The 24,477-nt window shown below is 51.7% G+C and overlaps 1 protein-coding gene across 1 annotated transcript in view; it reads left to right on the forward strand.

The window, feature by feature from the left end:
* Window positions 1-24,477, forward strand: part of Bmp7 (bone morphogenetic protein 7) — a 72,308-nt gene that overhangs the window by 18,072 nt on the left and 29,759 nt on the right. The window contains exon 2 of the mRNA XM_055596256.1: window positions 6,691-6,883. Coding sequence (XP_055452231.1) covers window positions 6,691-6,883 — 193 coding nt within the window. The remainder of the gene's footprint in view (window positions 1-6,690; window positions 6,884-24,477) is intronic.

The raw sequence follows: 24,477 nt of genomic DNA on the forward strand, positions 1-24,477 counted from the left end.
CCTGCCTCTGACTCCCAAACACTGGGATTACAGGTAGCCAGGATCCCAGACATGAGCTGCCATCAATCCCCCTATGCCATTCTGCATTCTGCATTTCGGGGCTATGTATTGCATAATGGCAACACTATGACCTCAGCCTACTAGATTCTAGTAACCCCGTGCACCTGTGCGATACCCACAGACAGAGCGGCAGTGTGCAGAGGGGGTCGGGGACAAAGCCTCCCAGACTGGCTTAGTGGAATGTCGCCATGACTTCTGTTGTTTTCCTGTGTTGTTCTGTTAGTGGAGCATGGGACTGGAACCAGATAGCCCTGGGTATCTGGATCCTTCGTGGTGGGAACGTGAATGACAACCAAGTCAAGGCTGATCATTGCCTTGTGGAGGGAGGAAGGCCCTAGACCCACAGACCATCTTTGCTCTTGGCTCTTTTTCACTCTGGGTCTTTTTAGGCAAACAACTGGCCCAACCCTGGAGAGATAATTAGACCCATCTTTCCCCCTCTCCACCCCAGCCCTAACCCTCAGCTTCACCCAGTTTACAATGATGACATTGTTCAAGCTGTGCCGCACACATGTGGACACGGAAGTGCTTAATCTTGCAGCGGAGACCTTATTTCTCAGCCTCGCCTCTGTCCCGACATCTCTGTAGGCTCTGGCCTAGGACAGCAGGACAGCCCCAGTGCCAAAGCAGAAAGACAGCCCTGATGCCATAGCAAAAAGACACTCCTATGCCAAGGCGGAAAGACAGCCCTCCCCCCACATGTCAAAGTAGCCCTGTGCTCAGAAGGAGGCTGTGTCTTCTATGGCCCAGTCAGAGAGCTGGTGTGGGGACTCTGGAGAGCTGCCAGTCACTACAAATCCTCAGTGAAGTTCCAGAGCTCATGAGGCCGTGAGATGAATGTGAACCTGTGGGGAACCTGAGGGCTCTGTGCATAGGTAGCTCCCTGCTCAGGTGCCCAGTACAAGGTTGTCTGTGGGTCAGGGTGGTGGGGGCTTGGTGCTGGCCTGTGAGCCCCTGGCTCTCTGTGGCGGTAGCCAGTGACTTAATATTGAGCCTCAGCTGTGAGACTCACAAAACACACCTACCTTGGAGCAGGAGTCTTCTGAGGATTGAGGATGGGATGTGTGGGATGGAGATGGGGCATCCAGGCCAGTGAGAGAGAGAGCAAGAGAGTGTCTCACACCTAAGGGTCAGCAGTTTAAGCAAGGTTGGCTGGCCAGTGAACCCCACAGACGACCTGTCTCCAACCCCCCAGTGGTCGCAGACTCATGCCACTATGTCTTTTTTCACATTGGTCCCGGACATCAAGCTCATACCTTTTGCATCAAGTACTTCACCATCTTTCTCAGCCGAGAGGGCTCTTCAGACGGCGGCTGCCACCTCACACCTGTCAGCTGCAGTGGCCCTTCGCTAACAGAATGGAAGCAGCCATCTCTTGATGACATGTGGAGAAATTGAGGCACAGGGCACTGTTGCTGGGATGGGCACCTGCCCTGGCTGATGGTGGTTCGGTTGTAGTCCCCCTTGATAACAAACAGAATTGGAATGTGATTCAGCCGGGCCCTTGCTCTCTACCCAAAAGAATGCTCAGCCGGGTCACCAGGGACTGTCTGCATCTGTCACAGAAGCTGCAGCAGAAGCTGTTCAAATTCCTCTGCAGGATGAAGGTAACAGGGTGTGGTCTAGCCACACGGTGGAATACTATTCAGCCCTGAAAAGGGGTATTCTGACGCATGTTAAACCTTGGCCAAACTTGAGGACATTTCGGAGAGGAATCTCTGTCACAGGACAGATTCTGATAGGAGGTCCTTGGAGGGATGCAGATCACAAGGACAGGAAGTTCCACAGTGGCCTCTAAGGCTGGGGAAGTAGAGAATTAATTGGTGACAGAGTTTCATTGGTTCCAGATGGTCTAGATACAGCAGAGTGTGAGCGTGTCTCACGCAACTGAATGGCACATGTACAGGTGGCAAGTGTTTCGTCACCACGTCTTCCCATGTGAACATTAAAGTTTAGCGTTGCTGAGGACTACAGAGATGGCTCAGCAGTTACTAGTGTTTGCTGCTCTTCCAAAGGACTCAGGGTTCAGTTACATCAGTCGGTTCACAAACCACCTTAACTCCAGCTCCAGGGGATCCCTCTTCTTGCCTCCACAGGCATGCATACATAATGGCATACATACACACACAAACACACACACACCTAAAAATAATAAACAAATCTGAAAAACCATCAAGTATGGGGGCTTTTGTGTTACTTGCCTGGCTTAGAAGCCACACTGGAAAAGACAGTGCAGATGCTATGGGCTCCAAGCACTTCTCTGTGATATTGACCAGCCAGGGTCTCGAATCCAGGCCCAGGCCTCCATGAGCACTGTGTTGCCTGATGAGGTGAGTATGGAAGCTGTTTCCTTGCAAGTGTGTCCCTTGCCTCCCCAGGATCAATGTGGGCATCCTGGCACTGCCCGGTTAGTGGGGACACATTTTCCTTTAGAGTCCCAGGTTTTCTCGATCACTCAGTTCACATGTACTTCCAGCGGCCTTGTCAAACCCTTTAATCTTGCCATTCCTCTCTCTCTCTGCTTTCTGTTTGTAGCTTAAAGTGAGCTCCCAGCTTTCAGCTCCGGCCACCATGCCTTGCTGCTGCCATTCGTCCTCACCATCATGGTGATGGACTCCAGTCCCCTGGGACTAGAAGCTCAGTTAAACTTTTCCTTCTAATATGGCCTTAGTCCTGAGCTCTGTACCACAGCAACAGAAGAGTTACTGACACGGTCCCCTTTTGTTTATTATTTATTTATTTATTTTACCTCATGATTCCTTGTTTTTCTTTTGTGCATGATCCTGTCCTAGCGTTGTGATGTAAACACCCACAGGTATATCCTGTTGTCTGCACTAATGGCTGTTCTCCTGCCTCATCATTTAGAGGCCCCATGACAGTGGCAGACACCCTTTGCCATTACTGCTTAAGAGCCACCCTCTGTGGCTGCCAGGGCCATGGCTGCTATCTGAGGACACAGGCATATATGGAGCACAGGTCACATGATCCAGGCCACACACTCAGTGGCACAACAGAGACCAAACTTGGACCCCAGGCCTCAGAGAGCAGTGGTCAAAGTGTGGGGCTACAAGTTCCACAGTCACCCATTTTTCACTGTGGGTAAGCTAACTGGCCTCCCTGAACCCCAGTTTCCCCATCTGCAAAGCAGGGATCCCTCCAGCCTCACAGGTCCCTTCCCCCACCCAGGCATTGGCCAAAGCTGTTCATTGTGGGGCATCTCTGAGCACTAGCAGCGAATGTGCTTTCTGCATCCCTGGGCTCTCCAGCCGTCCTTGACTATGAGAGAGGTCCCACTCCACTGTCCACGTTTTGGCCGCTCTTTTTATTTGCCAGTGGAACTGTTCTGAGGCCTGGAGGCCCAGGACTAAAACTTGTGGGGACTGACTGCACTCCAGCTGGGAGCCCACGGTACTCCTAAGCAGACACACGGGGCAGCCCTCTCTGCTGAGCATGGAAGCATTACTGGCCCAGGGAAACATGGCCCTCTCCAGGAGGGGAGGGGAGGGCTCTTCCTGGCCTCTTCTGTAGGAGGAGGGGATGAAGGCTATTTGGTCAAGGTAAGAGTGTTTGAATGCTTTGCAGACTTGTCATTGGTCTGTGAGGTCTACGACTGGCAGTATCAAGAGAGGACTGGATACATGAGCAGGAGGCTCAGGGGAGACTGCCGGGCACCAGAGAAGGCCATGTGATCATTTATATGCAGAGTTGTCTCCATGTTGGAGCCATTAGCATGTAGGTGGTGATCTGTAGGTGGGGTCATTCGTTTGCAGGAAGCCATCTGCCTGTGGGCTGTAACCTCCTCTTGGGAGGATGGGCTCTCCCTGGGGAGGCTGCAGAGTGTGAGGAAGCCAAACCTGCGTCTAGGGAATACTTGCAAGGTGGACGTAAGAGGGCCAAGAAGAGCTGGTTGGCCCCTAACAGTTCCCAGTGAAGGAGAAAGGGAAGGGTGGCATTCCAAGGCAGGAGTCACCTGTCAATGCTACCTCCTGGAGGCCAGCAAGACTATGGATGGCCGTTTGTGTCCCAGCTGCTTACACGATGGTCTTTTGTGATCTTGCTTGGGTAGAGGTAGTGGGGTGTGTCCTGGGGTGAGCAGATGGGGTGGTGTGGGTATAGGAGCTGGCCACTCACAGAGATGCTCTTGGTTCTTGTGTCTCCCTCCGGAGCCTCAGGCCCCCTGTGGCTTCGTCCTTTCCTGTCCCCTTCATAGGACTGTCCTCCTGTATCTTGTGTCCCATGTACCTCCTCACAAACCTCCCTGGCCCTTTGGGAAAACAGTATTATCTTAGTTCGGGTTTCTATTGCTGTGCTGAAACACCATGGCCATATTAACTTGGGGAGGAAAGGGTTTATTCCACAGCACTGTCCATCATTGAAGAAAATGAAGACAAGAGTTCAAACACAAAATGCAAAAAAAACAAAACAAAACAAAACAAACAAACAAACAAAAAACAAAACAAAAAAAAAGAGTTCAAACAGGGAAGGAATCTGGAGGCAGGAGCTGAGGCAGAGGCCATGGAGGGATGCTGCTTACCGGCTGACTTCCCAGGAGCCACCAGCCCAGGGATGGGCCCACCCACCATGGGCCGGGCTCTCCCACATCAATCACTAATTAAGAAAATGCCCTGTAGGTTTGCCTATAGCCTGATCTTATAGAGACATTTACTGAATTGAAATTCCCTCCTCTCAAATGACTTTAGCGTGTGCCAAGTTGACGTAAAACTATGCAGCACACCAAAACATGCTCGCTGTCAAAGCAGTGCTGACCTGAGCCCTTCCCGGGGACTGCGGAATGGGAAGTTCTGATGCAATCAAACCGTGGAGTCTTAGGCAGCCACGAACATGCACAGTAACAGGGATCCGTAATATGGTAAGGAAGTCAGATGTGGAGGAACCTACACCATACTGTCACTCCTGGCAGAGTGTTAAAAACAGTCCCCAGCAGGAGGATCCGGGCTGGGCAGGACAGGCATGCTCTGGTGTACTGCTCCAGACGGGTTCCCACCAGGAGCACTTTTGTGAGAGTCTGCTGTTACACGTGGTTCATGAACACAGCACACACATGTAACAGTAGAATGTGAAGTTTGTCAAACAAACAGAGAACTCATGCCGACAAACTGCTCTCGTGGATGCTGACGACATTTGTGGTGGCGAAGGCCTCGGGTTTGGTAGGTCTCGGTTTGAATTTCAGCTTGGTGATTCCAGGCAGGCTGTTAGATACCGTGGGATCTCAGGTCTCCGTGGCCACTGCTGTGTTAGGCTCCCCTCCTAAGGTGGCTTGGCCATGTATGCTGGTTAATTTTAACTGTCAGCTGGCACCACCTAGAATCACCCGGGAAGTCAAGGCATTGTCTAGATCAGGCTGGCCTGCAAGCTTCTCTGTGGAGGACTGCCTTGATTGCTAATTGTTGTAGGAAGACCAAGTCCTCTATGGGATAGAGTATTCCATAGGCAGGGATGCCCTGACTACATGAGAACGAAGAAATCTAGCAAGACAGCGGGCACCGTGGGTACATTCATTTCTCTCTGCTCTTGTGTGTGACCAAACTCTTGCCTCTGACTTCCCTGCCATGACAGATTGTGACGTAGGATGATAAGCCAAATGAGCCCCTTCCTCTCAAGTTGCTCTGTGTCAGAGTGCTCTATCAGCAACAGAAATAAAGCTGAAAGGGGCTAGCAGATGACAGGGACTGTCCTGGGCTTCCTGCCTTGCCTCCTTATCCTGGGGTCACCTCCCTAGGCTCTTAACATCCAGGAGACTGCTTTCTCAGCAGCTGCTGCAAAGGAGCCCTTCCTTCCCTGTCCTGTCGATAAACCCGAGGGAGGGCCTGGTGGCTTCTCTGACCCCTCTTCCTCCCATAAGCCGGCCTTTCCCATGTGCTGCTGTCAAAGGAGTGAGCTCCTTCTGGGACAAAGAGTGGGGCAGGGGAAGAGCTGACACCAAGGGACATATGGGGAGGGGGTTCTGGAGAGTTCTCTCTGGCCAGCTCTTGATCCCTTTAGGTTCAGGGTGGGGTATGAGCAATGTGGTGCGGCAGCTCATGGTATGCTTCTGAGGTCAACACATTTGTGTTAGCAGTTGAACTCTCTCATGGCGGTAGCATTTACACCATAGGAATTGGCAAGGCCACCATGACCAGACATCTTTAATCATTAAAAGCATCCACAGTCATTCTGTGCAGCCAGGGTTGAAGACCACTGTCCCAGGACAGGTCTAACAAGGCGCACATTCACCAGTGACGGTTACCTAGCCATAACATTATCAGCCACATATGTGAATTTTGTCCCTCACCCATCACAGCCTCGTTTTCCATGTGGTGAAACTGAGTTTCAGATGGGGTGCCATGAATCTTTCTACTGCCATAGAACTACGTAGTGGCCAAGCCTGTATTCAAACCCAGCCCTGAGCTGCTAGGACTCCAGTCTAGTGTGGCTGTTGCTGTAGTCTTCCCTAGCAGGCTAGACACAGCCATAGTCTTTTTGTTCAAGATGGCCTGGGGTCTGAGCCTGTGACTGTTGCATCCACAGTGTGCCGTAGGCAGTGTCCACCCAGCTCTGGTCAATTGCATGGACGGAAAGGAACCAGACACTAAATGGTCTTGGTGCTGGTGTGTTTTTCTTCCCCTCCAGTGGAACACGACAAAGAATTCTTCCACCCTCGCTACCACCATCGGGAGTTCCGATTTGATCTTTCCAAGATCCCTGAGGGGGAGGCGGTGACTGCAGCTGAATTCAGGATCTATAAGGACTACATCCGGGAGCGATTTGACAATGAGACCTTCCAGATCAGAGTCTACCAGGTGCTCCAGGAGCACTCAGGCAGGTAGGTTCTGCCTCTGTGTGGGAGTGGGGTGCTGAGTTTCCTGTAGCTACAGAAGAAGGGGTGGGTGACGGGCTGAGGGTGGGGCAGGGGAAGAATCCTGTGGCCCTCGATATCAGGAGCTAGTGATGAGGGTCTTAAAGGTGTATGATGTGTAGAGGAATGTTAATTCAGAACATGGCTGCTCTGGCAAGAGGTCACATCCAAAGACCTTCTAGCTCTGTGTGATTTGGCTGGAATATAAACATGCCTTTAATCCCAGGAGACAGAGGTAAGCATATCTCTGAGCTCAAGGCCAGCCTGGTATAGAGCAAGTTTCAGGTAAAGGAAAGCTTAGACCCAGGCATCATGGTACAGGCTTTTAATCCAAACAATGAAGGTAAAGTTAACTTGTAGAAGAAAGCACCAATGTTTGGAAGTGATGTCTAATTGAGTAGCAGAAACAGTGATGAATCAGAGAAAGATTTGACAGAATAGGATACACTCAATTCTCATGAGAAGAGAGAGGAAAGGGAAGCTACTTAAGGGGAAATGCAGAGAAGAGAGGAGACAGTTTTACCAGGACAGTAATAGAGAGATAGGTTAAAGAGAGAGAAGGAGCCAGAGAACGAAAAGGATACAGAAGATTAGAGCAGATTTCTGGAGTTATTTTGAGGCCAAGCAGAGCAATTCAGAGGCTGAGAGAAAAGCCCAGTTCAATATATAAGCTGGGAGAGGAGTTTGAGCCTAAACACCTGAGATGAACCAGCCAGCCCAGAGCTCAGTAAGAACTAAAAAGAGTGATTTTATTCAGCACTAAGTCTCAAACAAGCTGAAAACATTTTGGGCCTAGATTAGATTGTATGGAGGCTAAAAGCTTTCAGGACTAGGCCCAGGTTAGCAGAAGGAGGCAGTAAGTCTGAGATGACAATTGAAATAGGCCAAGCAAAGTTCCTTTTATAGTGATGTGTGAATGTCCCTTCAAACTATGACCTTTAGGCAAACTTGAGCAGGGATATTGGGAGGCTGGGAAGCCTGGGGCTGTCCCTCCTTGAACACGGATGGTTGGTGGTGTGTTCAGAGAGGGGGAGGGACAGGTGGTATTGATTGGTTCTTCCATTCACTGCTCAAAGCCCTGGATGATGTGAGACAGCCAATGAAAGTGGACACTTATAATCCAATGCCAAGGGGAGAGAAAAACAAACAAACAAACAAACCAACCAACAAACCAAAAACAAACAGCTGGAGAACTCTTGGAGTTTGTTCTGAAAGACTCATTTCAGGAGATGCTCTCATTTCGGAGCCTCGAGAAAGGTTAAGCGCTCAGAGCCGAAGGCAAGCAGCCCCTCAAATACGTTCCAGAGTCTGAGGTGGAGCAGCGAAGGTCACCATTCTTTGTGGCTTTTGTGTTCTGAAGCTGTGGGGCTTTTGCTGCCCCCCACAGATGCAGTGGCATGGGTCACACACATGTGTCCACATGCACACCCACAGCCCCAACACATGGCCTTCGCAGATGTCACCAGGCTTCCTTCACCAACCAGGGAGGAGAAGGCTGGTCCCCACGCACTTAGAAAGGCCTCTTACCAAGATGCTTTGATCTTTGTCACTCTGATGGGTGACAGATGGCATCCTGGTGTGGCTTAGTTTATATTTACAGCCCCCACCGCCCTGCACCTAGCTCTACTCTGCATGGCTTTCTTGCTGGAGAGGTGGGCAGTGCACATGAAAGAGCTGGGTGGCTGGGAGCAGGAAGGCAGCCATATGGACCAACTCTGAGTATAGGCACTCAGGTTTCCTGTGGATCTTAACTTGGTCCTCAGGCCCAAGCTCATGAAGAGGACATGGTCCATCTTCTGGAGTTCCAGCATTTGCCCTGCCCTTAGGAAAAGTCTCACCCTAGGACTGTTGTCTGTTTGCAATGCCTGGAATTCAGTCCAGGCCTCACATAAGCTGGGCAAGTAAACACTCCACCACTGAGCCAAGCACCCCAGTCCACCAAGCCTCCTAGCCTGACCATGTACTTGATCCTTCTTGAAGACCGATGGTGTAAGGTAAGGCGCATAGCCAGAGGTTGCTTGCTGTCAAGTGGAGCGTCCACCTGTGCCAGGGCTCTTGGCTGGCCTCCAAACATGCCTCTTAGAATGCCTCATCGAGAGGTCCAGCTTCTGGAATATTGTGACATCCAGTGAGTCTTGCTCAGCCTACCTGGGATGGCTGACTGGCCACGTACACACGCTTCTCCCATCTCTCCCTGTAGGAACATGTACTCTCCTGGTGCCTGGGGGGCTTTGGGTCTGGAGGTCACCTCTCACCCCGAGCCCTTCTCACTGGGAACCCCAGGGTGGGCCAGGTGGTTTTCATGGAAGTCAAGGCTATGGCATTCATGAGACAATGGGCTCTGTGGTTTATTTATTAGCCACTTTTGTGTTTGCACATGCCGGTTGTTGTTCTCAGAGGTCAGGCAGTGGGAATAAACGAGGGAGGGCTGTGAGGGCACAAATACTAGGTAAAGTTTGGATTGTGGCGCATCTGAGTTTCCCAGGATGCCGCCATGATGAAGTTCCACACACAAGCCAGCCCAGAGCATTAGGACTGGAGTCCCTGGAGGCTGTAACTTCAGACTTAGTCAGTGGGGCCAGTCCCCTCTGAAACCTGTGTGTGTGTGATAGTGTTTATGACGTGTGTGTGTGAATGTGCGTGTATCTGAGTGTGCTCATTTTGAAGGGTTCTGACATGGCTGTTAGCTGCGGGTGCTTTTAGGCTCAGGGTCCTCTCGGCATGACCCAACTATTTTCACCAGGGCTCCCTCTCCGTGTCTCCTATGGCATGAGGGATTCCACCCCACTCTGCAGACATTTAACTCATGTCTGTGGGGACACCGTTTCTGAGTGAGGATGATTCCATTGATGGGTCTGGGGTTAGGACTGTAATCTCCTTTTAGGGGTATAGTTCTACTGATAACAGGTTAATGAGGGGATATGAATTCAGGAGCAAGTGAAGAGGGAAATGGATGGCTTGGAGCTACAGGAGAAGATGGTGGCCTGACAGGTATCTGTTAGGTGGTCACCAGCGTCCTTGTTGAGCTGAGGGTGTTTGAGTGACAGAAACTCTTGTCAATAGAGAGCAGAGGATGTGTCTGTGGGAGAGCCTATGGTCCTGTGGTCCTATGGTCACATGAGGCAGGATGGAGAGACCTGCCGCTGCTGCGATGGGGTGGACCACTTGGCCTTGTGCATCTTCCTTCCTCTGCTCCTGAGACCCAGTGATGGATCCTGCCATCTCTGGGAGGTGAGGAAGTATGAGTTCTCTGACAAAGGGGCATGTGATATAGAAGTCTTCAGCTTCCTGTGTGCTGGTGTCACGGCTGGCTTACTGAGGGCCTGCCTCTCAGGGCTCCTTGCTGAGAAGAGGAGGGGGATACAGAGCAGCTGGAAATGTATAGCCTGGAGAGAGCAGAGCTGATTGACAGCAGGAAGGCAGGCAATAGTGGGCCACTAGCTATCTTTCCTGAGCTCCACAAGCAGAAGTGATGAGACCCTTTTCCAGGAGTTCAAGAGCTTTAACTTTGGTTTAGTCTGGTTTGTTTTCTGGGTTGCTTTTGAACCTAGGTGCTTCTCCAGAGGGGTTGGGGTGGGGTGGGGTGGGATGGGGTAAGGTGGGCTCACCCAGCTTTAAGAACATGGATTCAAATCCTGCTAGAGTGGTAGCAGAAGACATGGCCTTGGAGCCTCATTTTCTCTCTCTGCGAAGGAAAGATTGTGCAGTCTCCCTCCCAGGGTTATGGGGAAGGTTTTAGAGAATGCCCCCCACCCACCCAGTAAGCACTCACTAAGTGCCGCTAATGATCTCTGTTTTTCTCTTCACTGAGAGAGAGAGTCCTTAGCAGAGTGGAGTTCTTAGCAGAGGGCCTCAGCACTGCCCTCTTCTCTGGGCATACGGCTGGGGACACAGTCCTGAGCTAGGTAGAGATGTATGACTTTTTTGCACACCCCAGTGTGTACCTTCCATTACAAGCCTCCTGCTTGCCCAGTCCTCTAAGAAGCCCCGTGCCTGCTCCTCCCCCCCCAATGCCTGCCACCATCCTGGGCTCTGTGCTTAGAGGACGTAGCTCTGCTGCCCCCAGCCACCCAGCTGTTCAGTGCCTGGACATCTGGCTCCCTGGCAGGCTCCAGGGACACTCCAGGGGTGCTGGGATTAGCCAGCTGTGGGCTGGCCTCAGCATTTCTTCCCTGTGGGAGTCACTTTCCACAAAGTCCTCTTGATCTCTTGGAGTTGGAGGCTTTCCATGGTCTGTCCCTGCCTCAGGCCAAGCCCCAGATAGCTGGAAAGGCGGGAGAGGTATGCCAGAGCCACCCTTGGCCCCCTGTGGGCGAGCTCAGAGGTGGGCCTAGGGACAGTGACTTGATTCTGGAGGCTTTTCTAGGGTTGATGTGGGAGGATCAGGAGTTTAGCCTCACTTCCTGAACCCTGCGCCTGAGGCTGGATCAGCCAGCTTCTAGGACACAGACTTTCTTCTGCCCTTGTTGGTTCCCTCTGCAGGCTTGGGGGAAGGGGTCACACTAGACACTCCGTCCCAACCTGTGCTCTTCCTGGGAGCTTCCATTCTTGCTCCTTCTGCACTGGAGGGCTGTGCTTGCACCAGGAGTCTCAGGAGGCCAGGCCCTGTCACCACCAAGGTTGAGATGTTGTCTGCAGCTGGATGAAAAATGTCCCCTGCTCCATCACAGGGTCTTTGGCTGCCAGGAGGCTGACTTCAGCTTTTCCAATCAGCTCAACCTCAGCCCGAGTCACCGTGAGGGAGAGGGGTCTGTTTCTGCTTGTCCTTCCAGAGAGAGATTCAGGGCACAGGAAGCCAAAGGGGTAGCTTACTGGTTCCCTCTTCCACCACTCCAGCCCTCCTTTTTTTGTTCCCCAGTGCCCCTGGCTAGGGACAGCAGCACCCCCAGGACATCTGGCTCTTGCTCCCCACTTAGAGGAGATGTCCCATCCAGAGTGTCCCTACAGCAGTAATAGGTAACATACCTGCCCACAGCAATTCCCTTCCGCTGCAGCCAACTTCTGAGGCATCTCAGCATGGCTTGCTGTCCACACAGAACAGGCCATGCCTCTCTACCTCAGGGCACACACAGAGGACCACAGAACACACACAGAGGATCGCAGGACACACACAGAGCACCTCAGGGCACACAGGGAGGACCGCAGGACACATATGGAGGACCACAGGGCATTGCTGCAGAGGTTTTCTGGGGCTGAGGGCAAGAGAAAGGGCACCCAGTCTTCATACGCCACAGTGGTCTCAAGGTGGCCCCTGGGATGGCACCTCACTTCACCATGTCACTGAGAGGACTTTCAGGTGGCCACCACTTTGGTTATAGGCTTAGGAAGGCTTTTATACAGCCATGTTTAGGCTGAGGTCATAGGCACAGAGCAGAGACATCACCAGCACAAGGATTTTGATGTTTGCTATTTGCAGTAGTGAGGTGGCTGTTCCACCTCCACAATGGGCCTTTTCAGTGTTACTCCTCCTTCCACAGACTGGGTGGCTCAGCTGAGGTTACACAGTCAGGAAGTATCAAAGGGGGGACTTGAACCCAGGTCTCTGAGACCACCCTCCTCCCCAGCTCCAACACTTTGCCTTCTGAGGTGCAGTGAGATTCTCAACCGTGGCTATGCTTTATTATCATTTCCGTTGATCAAGATCCATTAAAGCTGCCAGTGTGGGTGCATTGAGCTGGATGTTGACATTTCTTGAGATAGCCCACATGTTCCAGGTGCCAGGCTCTGAGCAGGTGGTTGCCATCCCCATGTTCGGTCTTGGCTGACTAGCCTATCAGATAAGAACGTTGGTCATTCTTACTTCAGCCCTAACTGCCAGTAGCTTGTTCCCTTGTAGACTGTTCTTCTCACAGGACAGAGACCTTCTTGTGTCTCAGATTCTGACTTTCCATCTCACTAGCATGCGGAAGGGACTAGCTGAGAGTCGGGATCCTGCCTGAAGCTTTCAGCTACTAAAGACCTATGTGCCGGGTTTTTGTGTCTCCTGGCATCTACTTCTTGCCGCTATCCCTCAGCCCCAGGGTATAAGCTTGGATTTGAGCTCCCCTCGCAGTGAGCACTAGATAGCTTTGGACCAGTGCTGTCATGGAAGACTGTAGGCAAGAGCCATGAAAAGCCTGGGTTAGGACCACCTGGGCACTCTCCTTGAGGCCCCTTTTCCTGGCACCACTCCAGACCCCTGCTCTGAGCCTCGGGCAAGGTATGGTCCTTGGCGCTGCTTGATTCCCTCAGGGACCCCTCAGTAATTTGCAAGGATCATTCTGGAAAAAGCTTGCATTCAATGCCACCCAGCAGGCCGGGACAGCAAGCCGCTGTGTCCAATCTAGTTAGTTCTGGAAAGGCAGTCAGCCGGTCCTGTCCTGTGTCCTGGAGCCAAATGCCCACTGGCTTCCTGTCCTGCGGTCTGAGGCTAGCTGGTGGGCTTTGGCGGCTGTTTTGATCTGTGTGCCTGTTCCTTCCCTCCATCATTCATCCACAGCCTGGCTTCTTGGGGACTGGGTGGGGGCAGCTGGGTGTCAATGTTAACAGGGTATATCTATGGGGCACTTGTGATAGGGAATTCTGGGGGCTCAGCAGTGGGCTTGGCAGGGACCTCTTATTTTCTCAGACCCTTCTCGGTACTGAATCACATGGAGTCAGTCCCGGCAGGGGTCCCTGGTGAGGCCCAGCATTATTGCAGACCTGTGCATGGGGAGGGCTGTTCCTTACTGCTGGATAGATCTGGGCAGATCTGAGATACGACCCTCAGCCTCGTTTTCCCAGTAATTTACCTCTGTGACAGAAGCCAGAAGGAGGAGAGGCTTCCTCCTCACCCGTTTTGCAAAAAACCGAGGAATGTGACTCAATGTGAGAGCTTTCGGGAGCAACTTGTCCATTCTCTTCGCACAACTCTGTGAACTAGGTAGTAAGTCAACTAGAACTCCACCTGGGAAACTGAGGCAGAGAGGACAAACTACCTTCCTAGCCTGTCTTAGCGATGTTGTGAGCAGTCCCATGCTGCTACGTGCAGCCACCTTCGCTTTCACAACTTTGTGGACTTGGCAGCCTGTTGGCCTGGCAGAGCCTGGTTGCCTGAATTCTGAGTAGTGGCTGCAGAGGCTTCCTGTATACAGTAGGCACTCTAGGATGCCCACTGCAGGAACGGTCTGGCCTCCTGCTGCAGGGCAAGGGTCTCTTGTACGGAGGTGTTGTGCCACCAGGGGGACATGCCCACAGGTACCTGCCCCATGCCTCAGTGCCAGCTGCATCTGCTTGTGGCCCAGCCGGTCCACCCAGCACACTTCGCCTGCTCGCACTGCCTTGTTTTCAATTTTAACTCAGCATCTGAGCGCAATTTCCAAAAAGTGAAAATTGCCTGTAATTATACTGCGTTCGATTCTCCGAGAGCTCTGCTGTGATGATTGTAATTATATTATGCAGAGCTGGGGGCTGCCGGGGTGTCCAGGGGGTTGGTGGACTCTCATTGACAGTGATGGGGAAATGGCAGCATGTGCCGGGGTCCTGGGTTCTTGATGCTTGCAGTACATCTGGGGACAGTGGGCTTTAGGATCCGGTCTGTCTGGATAACTTGATCAGACACTTTAATTCCAAAAGCACTCCATTCTTGGACTGGGACCTCTGCTTGCCTATAGGAACTCATTTTTCCAAATGTATTAACATATGTGTTTCATATCAGGGCCTGTAATTGCTTTAGCCTTCTTGGCAGGAAACAAAGGGAATTAATATTTTTCAGTTTGGTTGTAAGCGGTCCTCCGTAGCTGGGATAACAGATGCCTTCTCAGATGCTAACTCTGTGAGGATGAGGGAAACAGGTGCCCCGGAAAAGCATTGTTTCTAAGTGGTCGACTAATTCCACAAAGGCCCCTGCTATCTCAAACACGGGTCAGAAGCAGCGAATGTTCAAGGCTTTTTCAAACTCTGGTTTCTTTCTCTTCCTACTGTCGTCCCCATTAGTGCCATCCTCTTTGTCCTTGGCTTGCATTTGCTGCTTCAAGGATGGAAGGAGAAAAGCTGACATTTGGCCTCTATTCTAGCATGCTCTGCACTAGTCTCCCTCTGGGATCCAAGGCAGGCATGACTAATGGATCACAGCACTCCTTCCTGCAATCCTCAGTGCAGCTGCACAAAGGGAAACAGCCATTGCTGACCTAGTGAAGCTGCCAGCTTTACCCTGGTCTCAGGTAAAGGTTTCTCCAGGGCCAACTGTAAAGTGAGTGTGCGTGTGTGTACATGTGTGTGTGTGTGTGTGAGAGAGAGAGAGCATAAGCCAAAGAACAACGTTAGGTGTCTTCCTCAGTCACTGTCCACTTTAATTTTTGAGATAGGGTCTTTCACTGAGTCTGCAGTTTGGCTAAACTGGCTGGCAGTAAGCCCCAGGGGGCCCCTTGTCTCTGCATCCTCAGCACTGGAATTATAGGTGCATTGCCTTGCCTGGCTTGCCGTGAAAGCATAAGGACCTGGACTGGGTCCCCAGCACCCTCCTAAACTCTATCTTTCCAGCCCCTGAAATGAGGGTTTGTGACAGGTTTCTAGCAGAGACCCATAGGAATGTAGGGAGTGGGGCCAGGAGGGGAGGATGCTGCCAGTTCAGGGTTCCCAGGGGATAGCTGTGGTCCACTCCACTGCTGGGGATTCAGAGACAAAGTCATATACCCTTCCCGCAGTATTTACACTTCTGCTTCCGTAGGACATCATTTCAGGCAGGGCTCCTAGCTTTGGTGCCTTGGGCTCTTGGCCCTTTTGTGGGGAGGGCTGATGGTATTCGGTAGCCTCTCCAGCCTCCATACACAAGATGCCGGCCACACCTCACAGCACCCAGGTGAAGAACCAGAATAGCCTGTGGATTTTGTTCTATAGGGTCAGAGTGGCCCAAGTGGGGTGTGGATTCTAGTTCACAAAGAGCCAACAGTGAGACCTCTGGGGCCTTGGTTCCCAGGTGGGAAGGTCCAGGGGTGGGTGCTAGCCCCTTTGGACACCTCCAGAGGTGGCCATACTTGGAGTGGGAAGTACCTCAACTCCCTGACTTCATGCTGACCTCCCCTTCAGCTTGCTCATACCTCCCTTCACTTGTCTTGCCACCTGGCTCCCACTGCCCACGGAGCCTGAATGAATCCACCTGTCCACAGAATCCTACCTAGATTAGAGGGAGGAATCCAGATCCTCGGTTCTAACCCAGCTGTTTGGAGACCCAGAGGCATTCACTCTTGTTAATACATACTCTCAGGGCTAGTCTCACAGATCGAGAAAAGTGGTTCTGTAAATGTGTTAAGATGCCATCTGTAATCCCAGTCCTGAAAAGGCAGAGAGGCAGGAGGGTGACCACAAGTTCAAGGCCAGCCTTATCTACACAGAGACTTCCAAGCCAGCCAGGATAACAGAGTGAGACCCTGTCTTTAACTAAAACAACAAGCAAAACAAGTATTAAAGTAGGAGTGGGGAATGTGGCAGGGAATTGTATTCTTGCCTGCTTCCACAGGGCTTTATCTCTAGCTCATAAAACCTAGCTAAAGTGTATTGAGGATTTCACTGAACACGGGCTTATATGATGTGTGTGGGGCCCTACTCTCCTGGGCAGAAAGCCAACCAGCCCATCAGGCCAGCCCTCTAGGCTCCTGGGTCTTAGTAGCTCTTGACATTTGCATTCAGTTGATGATGGGAAGGACCTGCAAGGCACATCTGTCACTCAGGTCTGGGACCAGGTGCTGTACCTTTTTCTGTACCTCCATGTGGGTCCTGACAGGGCATCTCAAAACCACTTGCAATGAAGCCCTTGACTGAAGGTCTACCTCTGTGCAGTCTCTCTCAAGTGACAGAAGCTGAAAGTGTGTCCCACAGGGCAAGCAGAGCCCTGCTTGCCTGGGGGTTCAGTACCTGTCCTGGCTCTCGACCCTTGGCAAGTACCTAAGTATGAACCCCTTTTCTGGGCTACCCCTTTTCCTTGCTCCCTCTGGTCTGTCCCCCCCCTCCCCCCGCCTTGCTTCCTGGAGCTCCCATTTGCCTTAGCTGTGGAGAATCTTAAGCTTGGGAATGGTCACAAGCACCCTGTCAGCAACACAGCAGTGCAGGTTCGTGTTTGCTGAAGGACATTCACAAGCGGCATCCATTTCCTTGGTGTGCGGATGCGTAAGCCACTGGATGATAACTACAGACTTGGAGACTGGGGGTGGGGTGTCTGTCAGATCACTTCCCCCTGGTGAGATCCACTTGGACACAAGGACTGAACCACACTTCATCCGGTGACACATTGAACATCACCACAGTGAGGCATTGGTAGGAGCCCTTCCCCCAAGAAACTGGCGAGCCCCATGGAGCTTCTGAGTCAGCTCGGTGTCCTCTTGATGGACCCTTGACTGCGGCTGGTGGCCCACAAGCAGATCTTTCCAGACTCTCCCTGGCTGCTGCATTTCTGAAATGCCACAAGCTAGTAAACAGCGTTCCTCGCGGCCTCTGGAGTAGTTAGTTCTTTCCTACTGTGGGTCCTGGGGATCAGACTCAGGTCATCACGCTTGGTGACCGGTTCCTTAAGCCGCCAAGGATTCGTGGTCTTCGTACGCAGTTGTTAGGCTTGGAGGCAAATGCTTTTCTTTACCTGCCGAGCCATCTCGCTGGCCCAGTGCCCCGCACTTTGCATGATCCAGGTGAAGCAGGTGCATCATTTGTTGACGTTATTTATGTCTGAGAAACTAACGAGTCTGTTAACTGTGACGGGGTTTTGTGTCTACTAATGCATATGCATGTTTGTGTATAGGTGTGCATGTGTGTACTTGTGTGTTGAAGCCAGGACAACCCACAGGTACCATCCATTTTTCTTTTTTGTTTTTTGGCGTAGTAGCCTGGAGCTCACTACGTAGGCTAGCCTGGGTAGCCAGCGAGGCCCAGAGATCTGCTACTCTTTGCCTCCTCAGTGCTGAGATGCAAGCACCCACCTCAGCTTTTACCTGGGCACTGGGGAATTGTGCTCAGGTCCCAGTGCTAACTGATCCATCTCTCTCTTTCTCTCTCTCTCTCTCTCTCTCTCTTTTTTCTCTCTGAGGTGGTTTTTGAGACACCCACATGTCCATGTGCTCCTGACTTAATGTGATTGATAGCTGATAACATTCATTTGCATAAATCAGGTGTTTAATCTGTCAGCGCCTCATGATTTGGGTTGGACAGACCAAGAGGAGTGTTGACTTGCAGAAGTAAGGTTGCCACCCTCAGCAGGCTCAGTTCACACTCCGAATAGTGGGAATGTCTGTCTTTGAGGGTGAGATAAGCCTGGACTGTCTGTACACTGTGGAGAGGCTTAGTTCAGGGCACAGCCCGCCTTCCACAGGCTTGGCATTTGCAAGTTCTGCAGTTCCACGGACCGCCACTGTCAAATTCATTTTCTTGTTACACTATGATCCCCTTCCCTTTTGGTCTCTGGGTTTTGGAATCTGTGTGTTCTTTTTCTTCTTTTTTTTTTTTCCTTAAGGTTGGAAAGATGACGTGGTGGGAAAGCTGTCAGTGTTGGCTTGTTGATGTCTTGAGTGTTCGTGAGGAGATGGAGGCTTCCTTGTCCTATTTCAGTCTAGAGCTGGGGGCTGGAGGAAATGCCGTGACCAGGGAAGTCTGGAAACAGCCACCTTTGCCCAGCCGCAGTCAGGGGTCCATCAAGGGGACTTAGCAAGATGACTCAGAAATTCCACAGGGCTCCTCACAGTTTCTGGGGGACCTCCTAAGGTCTCGCTGTCTCACTGTGACGATGTTCGGTATGGCACCAGATGGACAGTGTGGCTCAGTTCTTGTACTGTGTCCAAGTGGATCTCACCAGGGGGGAATGAGTGGGCAGCCACCGCCCCCAGTTTCCAAGTCTATGACACCAGCCAGGGGTCCTGTGGGAGGTGGAAGGAGGTGCCCAGGGCCTCTCTTTAGTCAATATGGATGATCATCCTGGGATTTGGGAGTCAGCTTCCAAGGGGCTCAGAGTAGCACCAATGGGCAAAGGCCCCAGGGAATTGGGAATCCAATCTAATCATTTCTGGTGACACTTGTGAAATCTGAAAAACTTTCACTTTTTCCTTTAATCTTTTAACCTGCATATTCATTTTATGTATATGTGTGTGTGTGTGTGTGTGTGTGTGTGTGTGTGTGTGTATATATATATATATATATATATATATATATATATATATAATATGTAGTATGTGTATGTCTGTCTTTCTGTCTGTGTGTATGATCAGGGGACAATTTGCAGGAGTCAGTTCTCTCCTATTGTGGGTCCTGGAGATTGAACTCAGGTCTTCATGCTTGGTGGCTTAAGCCACCGAGCCATCTCGAGGCTCCTCAGAGCCTTTAATGTATGAGCATACAGTTTGACATCTCTGAAGGTCGGTGTGCGTATTTCACTGCAGAGCCCTTTTGGCCGTTGGCCCTCCACTAATGAGCTGCACTTTGGATACCCTGATAAGTTTCAAACCCATCTTCTTTCGGGCAGGCTCTTGAAGCCCTGAACATGAATGGCTGCTTGTTCCCTGTCTGCAAAGGCACAGCCCTTCTGGCTTCGGTGCAGGATGTCCCAGGCCGTCCACGGATGCCTGGTGGGCTTCCTCGGTGGGCAGCCTGCCAGTCCTGGAGTGGATGGGAAGGCCGTGGGTGGCCCCAACTCATTCTGTGGTAGGAGGTGTTGCGGCTTTTCATGTTTTTCCACCTTTCTCCCAAACGACTTAATTCTGGTCTTCCTGGATGTGTAAGGCCTCAAGAAAGTGGTTTATAAAAAGCATCGGCCTCTCTGACTTCATCGGCCAGTCTCAGGGACGCCAGGACCATTTAGGCCCTTGCTGGAAAAGCAGGGCATTTCCTAACACTGAGGTGGGCAGCTCCAGGCGCCTGGTGACCCAACCCTGCAGGGCCAACTGTGTCTCAGGACTTTGATCTGCCTCCTGGGCCTCCCTGCGGCCTGGAGCGTGCATGCTGGGCTGGCTCCAGGTGCAGGATCCAAGTGCCTTCTCTCCTGACTCATGAAGGCTCTACCCACATGACATCATGTTAGCCTGGGAAAACTCTGTTCACTCTCTGCGTTTCTCTCTCCCTACCCTGTTCGTTCTCTCGCTCTCTCTCCTCCCACACCCAGCAGAGTGAAGGTGTGGAGGGCAGGGAGGGGTGGGAGGGTGACTGGCAAAGATTCTGCCTCCTGATATGCTCTCCATTCTCCAGCTCTTAGCATCCGACTTATGGTGACCAGCAGTCTGCAGGCTGTGGCCCCAGCCACCTCTGTCCGCACAGCCACCTGTACCCTCTCCTCACTGGTCTCTTACTCTTTTTGCACTGTCTTTTCCCCTGTCAGAAACACTTGTCCCAGCCATCTTAGCTGTATTGTTGGTGTTCATTCTGCTCTTGCCCTGCTGGGGTATCCCCTTGTGGGGTTCCCCCACAAGTCTTGTGCTTTTCTTTTGCTCTTCCATAGCCCTTTACTACTGGATGCTTTGTCAGCCTTTCGGTGACCCAGTTTGTGCATTGCTGCCCTGGCCTCTGGTCCTCGGACCCCCATTCTGGCTGCCATTGTTCCCAGCTCCGACATAAGTATTCCATAAGGCGAGGCGTCCCCTGATGATGACTAGATTGCTGCAACAAGAGACTATACATTTAATGGCTTAAGACACAAATTTTAGGACTGAAGTGATAGCTTGGTGGCAAAGCAGATAAGCATAAAGGCCTGGATGCTCACCACACACATGAAAGCGGGGAACTGCGGGCACAGGGGCCACACCTGAATCTCTGCATTCAGGGGGTAGAGGCAGGTGGATCTCTGTGAACTCGAGGCCAGACCGGTCTACACAGGGAGACTCTGCATTTTGTTTTAAGTAGGGCACAGTGACGTGAATCAGTGTAGAGGGTGGAAACAGGTATATCCAGGGGCTCTTGCTGACCAGCTGTCCTGGCCAAGCGTGAACATGAGGGCTCCAGGTTCACAGAGAGACCCTGTCTCAGAAACTAAGGTGGCAAACTGGGAGGAAGACACCAGATGTCTGAATTGGACTCCAGGGGAGAACTCAGTTCCTATTCTAGAAGTGGCCTCCTTCCTTGGTTGGGGGGTACCCACCCACAGTCACATCACTGACGTCTGACTCTGCATTCTTGTTTTACTCACAGTGACTCTTCGGTGACTTTGAACCACCAGGACCATCCTGGAAAATTGCCTCAGTTCAGGTGTCCCTCATTTCTTCTGTCTTTGGACCCCTTCTGCCATATAAGTTGGTCCACTCAGGTTTTGGCCCTGCACTCAGGACTTCTGAGGGCCTATTATTTTGTTTTCCTGTTATTTCAAGTTCATTCTGTTTTGTTTGGTGGTGGAGCCATTCAATCCTAAACCTATTGCATCCTCTCCTGTCATCTCCCGTCACTTCCTGTCACCTCCTATGTGATACCTGGCTGGCATTGTCCTTGCCCAAAGTGCTTCTCTGTAACAGCCTGGGGCACTTACCCAGCAGGCAGCCAGTCACCTCCACTGCTGTGTAGGGGATGGCTCTTGTACCTGCATCAGAGGAGGCGGAGAGGTTGGGTGAGAGCGACAGGTCCCTGCTTGGGTGCTAAAGCTCCCTGGAGAGATCCTGGGAAATTCCAGGGGCCAGCCTTTTCCATCTGCAGCATGAGTCTGCTCCCTGCAAGTGGCGGGCTATGCCTGGGGGTCCCTGCAGGTGGTGAGCTGTGCCTGGGGGTCCCTGCAGGTGGTGAGCTGAGCCTGAGGGTCCCTGAGGGAGCTCCAGCTGAGTCTCAGGCCTTGATGTTGGGAACCCCTCTCTCTTTCTGTTCTGTTCCCACCACCATCTGTCTCTCTCTCATTTTTATTTTGAAGCAGAGTCTAGCCTGGTTTCCCAGGCTGGTCTTGAACTTGAAACTGTTCAGGTAGTTGGGATCAGAGGTCTCCACCACTGTGTCTAACTTTGAGAATACTTTTAGACCCCACCTAAGGCTGTGGCTGAGGATCCTGTCACTCGGATCCTCCCTCCCATCCAGCCACCAGCAGCAGCGTTGACACAGACACTTTCATCTTCAGCTGCAACTCAGATGTCTTGCAGGGACTCCAAGGTCCTCCTGGACTCTCAAGACACTGAGTGCTGGACCTTTTGGCAGGAGTCAAGTAAAGCATGTTCCTCGAGGCTGGGGACTCGGCTCTGAAACAGGCCTTCACTTGTGGCTAAGTGCCCTCAGATTTTCCAGAGGGCCTCCTGCCCCCCCCCCCCTTTCAGGAAGGTGGTCTTGACATGAGGGCATGTGGCAATCTCCAGGGGAATGGTTGAAGGCCCCTGGGGATGGCAGACTAGAAATAGCCTCAGAGTAGCCAGAAGTCCCAGACAGGACTCTCCACCCTCCCACACTGGAGATCTAAAATACCCACTTTCCGTGGTGGCAGAACTTTCCAGGGGAGGGTGTATTGAGAGTCCTGATGTACGTGCGGAGGGTGCCTCCGCCCACTTCCCCTCCAGGCTTAGGTTTCTGCCGTTTGCAGGTTTCCTTGGGAGGAGGTGCACCGGACCCAGCAGCTTGCAGTCCACAGGCAGGTGGTTAATTATTAACACCACAGGGCCAGCATCAGGGTCAGCCTGGGTTCATGCCTCTCAGAGCAGGGCTCTGCGGAAACCTGGATTTCTGGGGAAGAAGGTGACCTTCTGTGTCTTGATGCTGGGCGTGTGTATGTGCCTGTGTGTGTTCGTGTGTGTGTGTGTGTGTGTGTGTGTGTGTGTGTAGAGAGAGAGAGAGAGAGCACACAAGCAGGTCTCCTGTGTGAGGGCTGCAAACTTTAGGAAGTTATTCCTGCAGGGGGCGCTGTGCTGAGGACTGCACGCCCTCACCCTTGAGTTTTATTAATTTAAAAAGATAGCATCTCTGAGCCCTCATCAGAGAAGTTTATTTTTGCAGTCGATGGTGATTAACGGACCATGGGATGCTCAGCCTTAAATGGGACATCTCTATCACACACACATACACACCACATGAACACGTACTTGCCCCAGACTCAGGGGTCATTGATGAAAGAGTGTAAGAGCCAGAGGTGGTAGTGGATGACTACAAAGAGACATTGTCTTCTGGACCCGGCAGGGCAGCTAGCTGCCTATATGGTGCGTAGTAGGTGTGACAGCGGGCACAAGGTCTGTTTAAGCTCACTCCAGGAAAAACAAACAAACAAACAACAACAACATGGAGAGGGGGGTGGGACACAAAGTCCCACGCCTAGCCAGATTTGTGTGTGTGAGAGAGAGTGTGTGTGTACATGTTCCCGTGAGTTCATGTATGGGGCGAGGTGCATGTGCTTGTGTTTGGACGGCAGGGTTTGAAACCAGCCGTCATGTCAGGAATGCGGTCCACCTTCAAACCTGGTGCTTGCCCATTCAGCTAGGTTGGCTGCCAACCAAACCCCAGGGATCCTCCTGTCTCTGCCTTCCAAGCATTGCCATACTCAGTTTTTGGTTTTGTTTTTGTGTCCCCCTCCCCCTCCCCCCCCCGCCCCGCAAAGGTGCTGGGGATTTGAACTCGTGTCCTCATGCTTGCACTGCAAGCACTTTGCTGACTGAGCCATCTCCCTTGTTCTTTGTATCTTTTACATTTGTTTGTTCATTTGCAGAGGACAGCCTGGGGCCCTGTGGATTCTGGGAATTGAACTCCGGTCATCAGGCTTGGCAGCAAGCACCTTTACCCACTTTAGTTTTCGTTTGCTTTTCTCTGGCAGCTAACGCAACTGAATCTCCTTTTTTGTGTGTCCACTGGCTGTTTGGCCATCTTCAGAGAACAGCCTATCAAAATCAGCTGCGTTGTTCCTCTGAGGCCTTGTAGGCTTGGAACTTGTCTTCCGCTTTCTTGACCAGCTTGAATAAGAACGAATTGCTGTTGATTTTGGTTGTGAGCCTAGCCTTTAAGGGCTGAGCCATCTCTCCAGCCCTACAGTTTGTTGATTTTGTAAAAAACACTAAATTGTGTGAAGATGGGGTGGATACTCTATTCTTTAATTTCCCCAGTGCGTACTTGAGGTTTAATCTTATTTTATCTTTCTTTCTTCTTTTTAAAAATCAGAATGCATCCCCAGATACTTACATATCACACATTCTGTTCTGTATACCTTTTGGTCAGTGTCTATTTCCCTTTGCCACCAAGTAGGTTTACGTGGTTCCTTGAAGCAGCCATGGAGTGCTCTTTTGCCCTGGACATACCGTGGTGTTTTAAGAAGTCCCCTTGGGAGATAGTTTTCAGTTTTTCTGTGATGTGCATCTTGAGTGCTGTCTGGGTTATCTTTCTCTGGAACTCACCATCCACAGAGAGTGGCTTAAGACCACAGCCATCCTGCTGCTTAGGAACTGGAAAGTGCTTACCCAGGCGATTCTGCTCCTGGGGCCGTCTGGGGCCACCAGACGCTGGGAGCTGAGATGTCCAGGCTGATGCCTCACCTGGGATGGCTTGGTCTCTTCCTCCCTTGCAGTGGTGGTTTGAAGGAGAAATGTCTCCCGTAGGCTCTCAGATAAGAAGACTCAGTCCCCAGCTGGTGATGCCGTTTGGGGAGGGTGTGGCACTTTTAGGCTTGCTGGAGGAAGTAGATCGCTGGGGGCGGG

Source organism: Psammomys obesus, unplaced genomic scaffold (assembly GCF_907164565.1).
Source record: "Psammomys obesus unplaced genomic scaffold, mPsaObe1.curated_primary_1811, whole genome shotgun sequence".
NCBI lineage: Eukaryota > Metazoa > Chordata > Mammalia > Rodentia > Muridae > Psammomys > Psammomys obesus.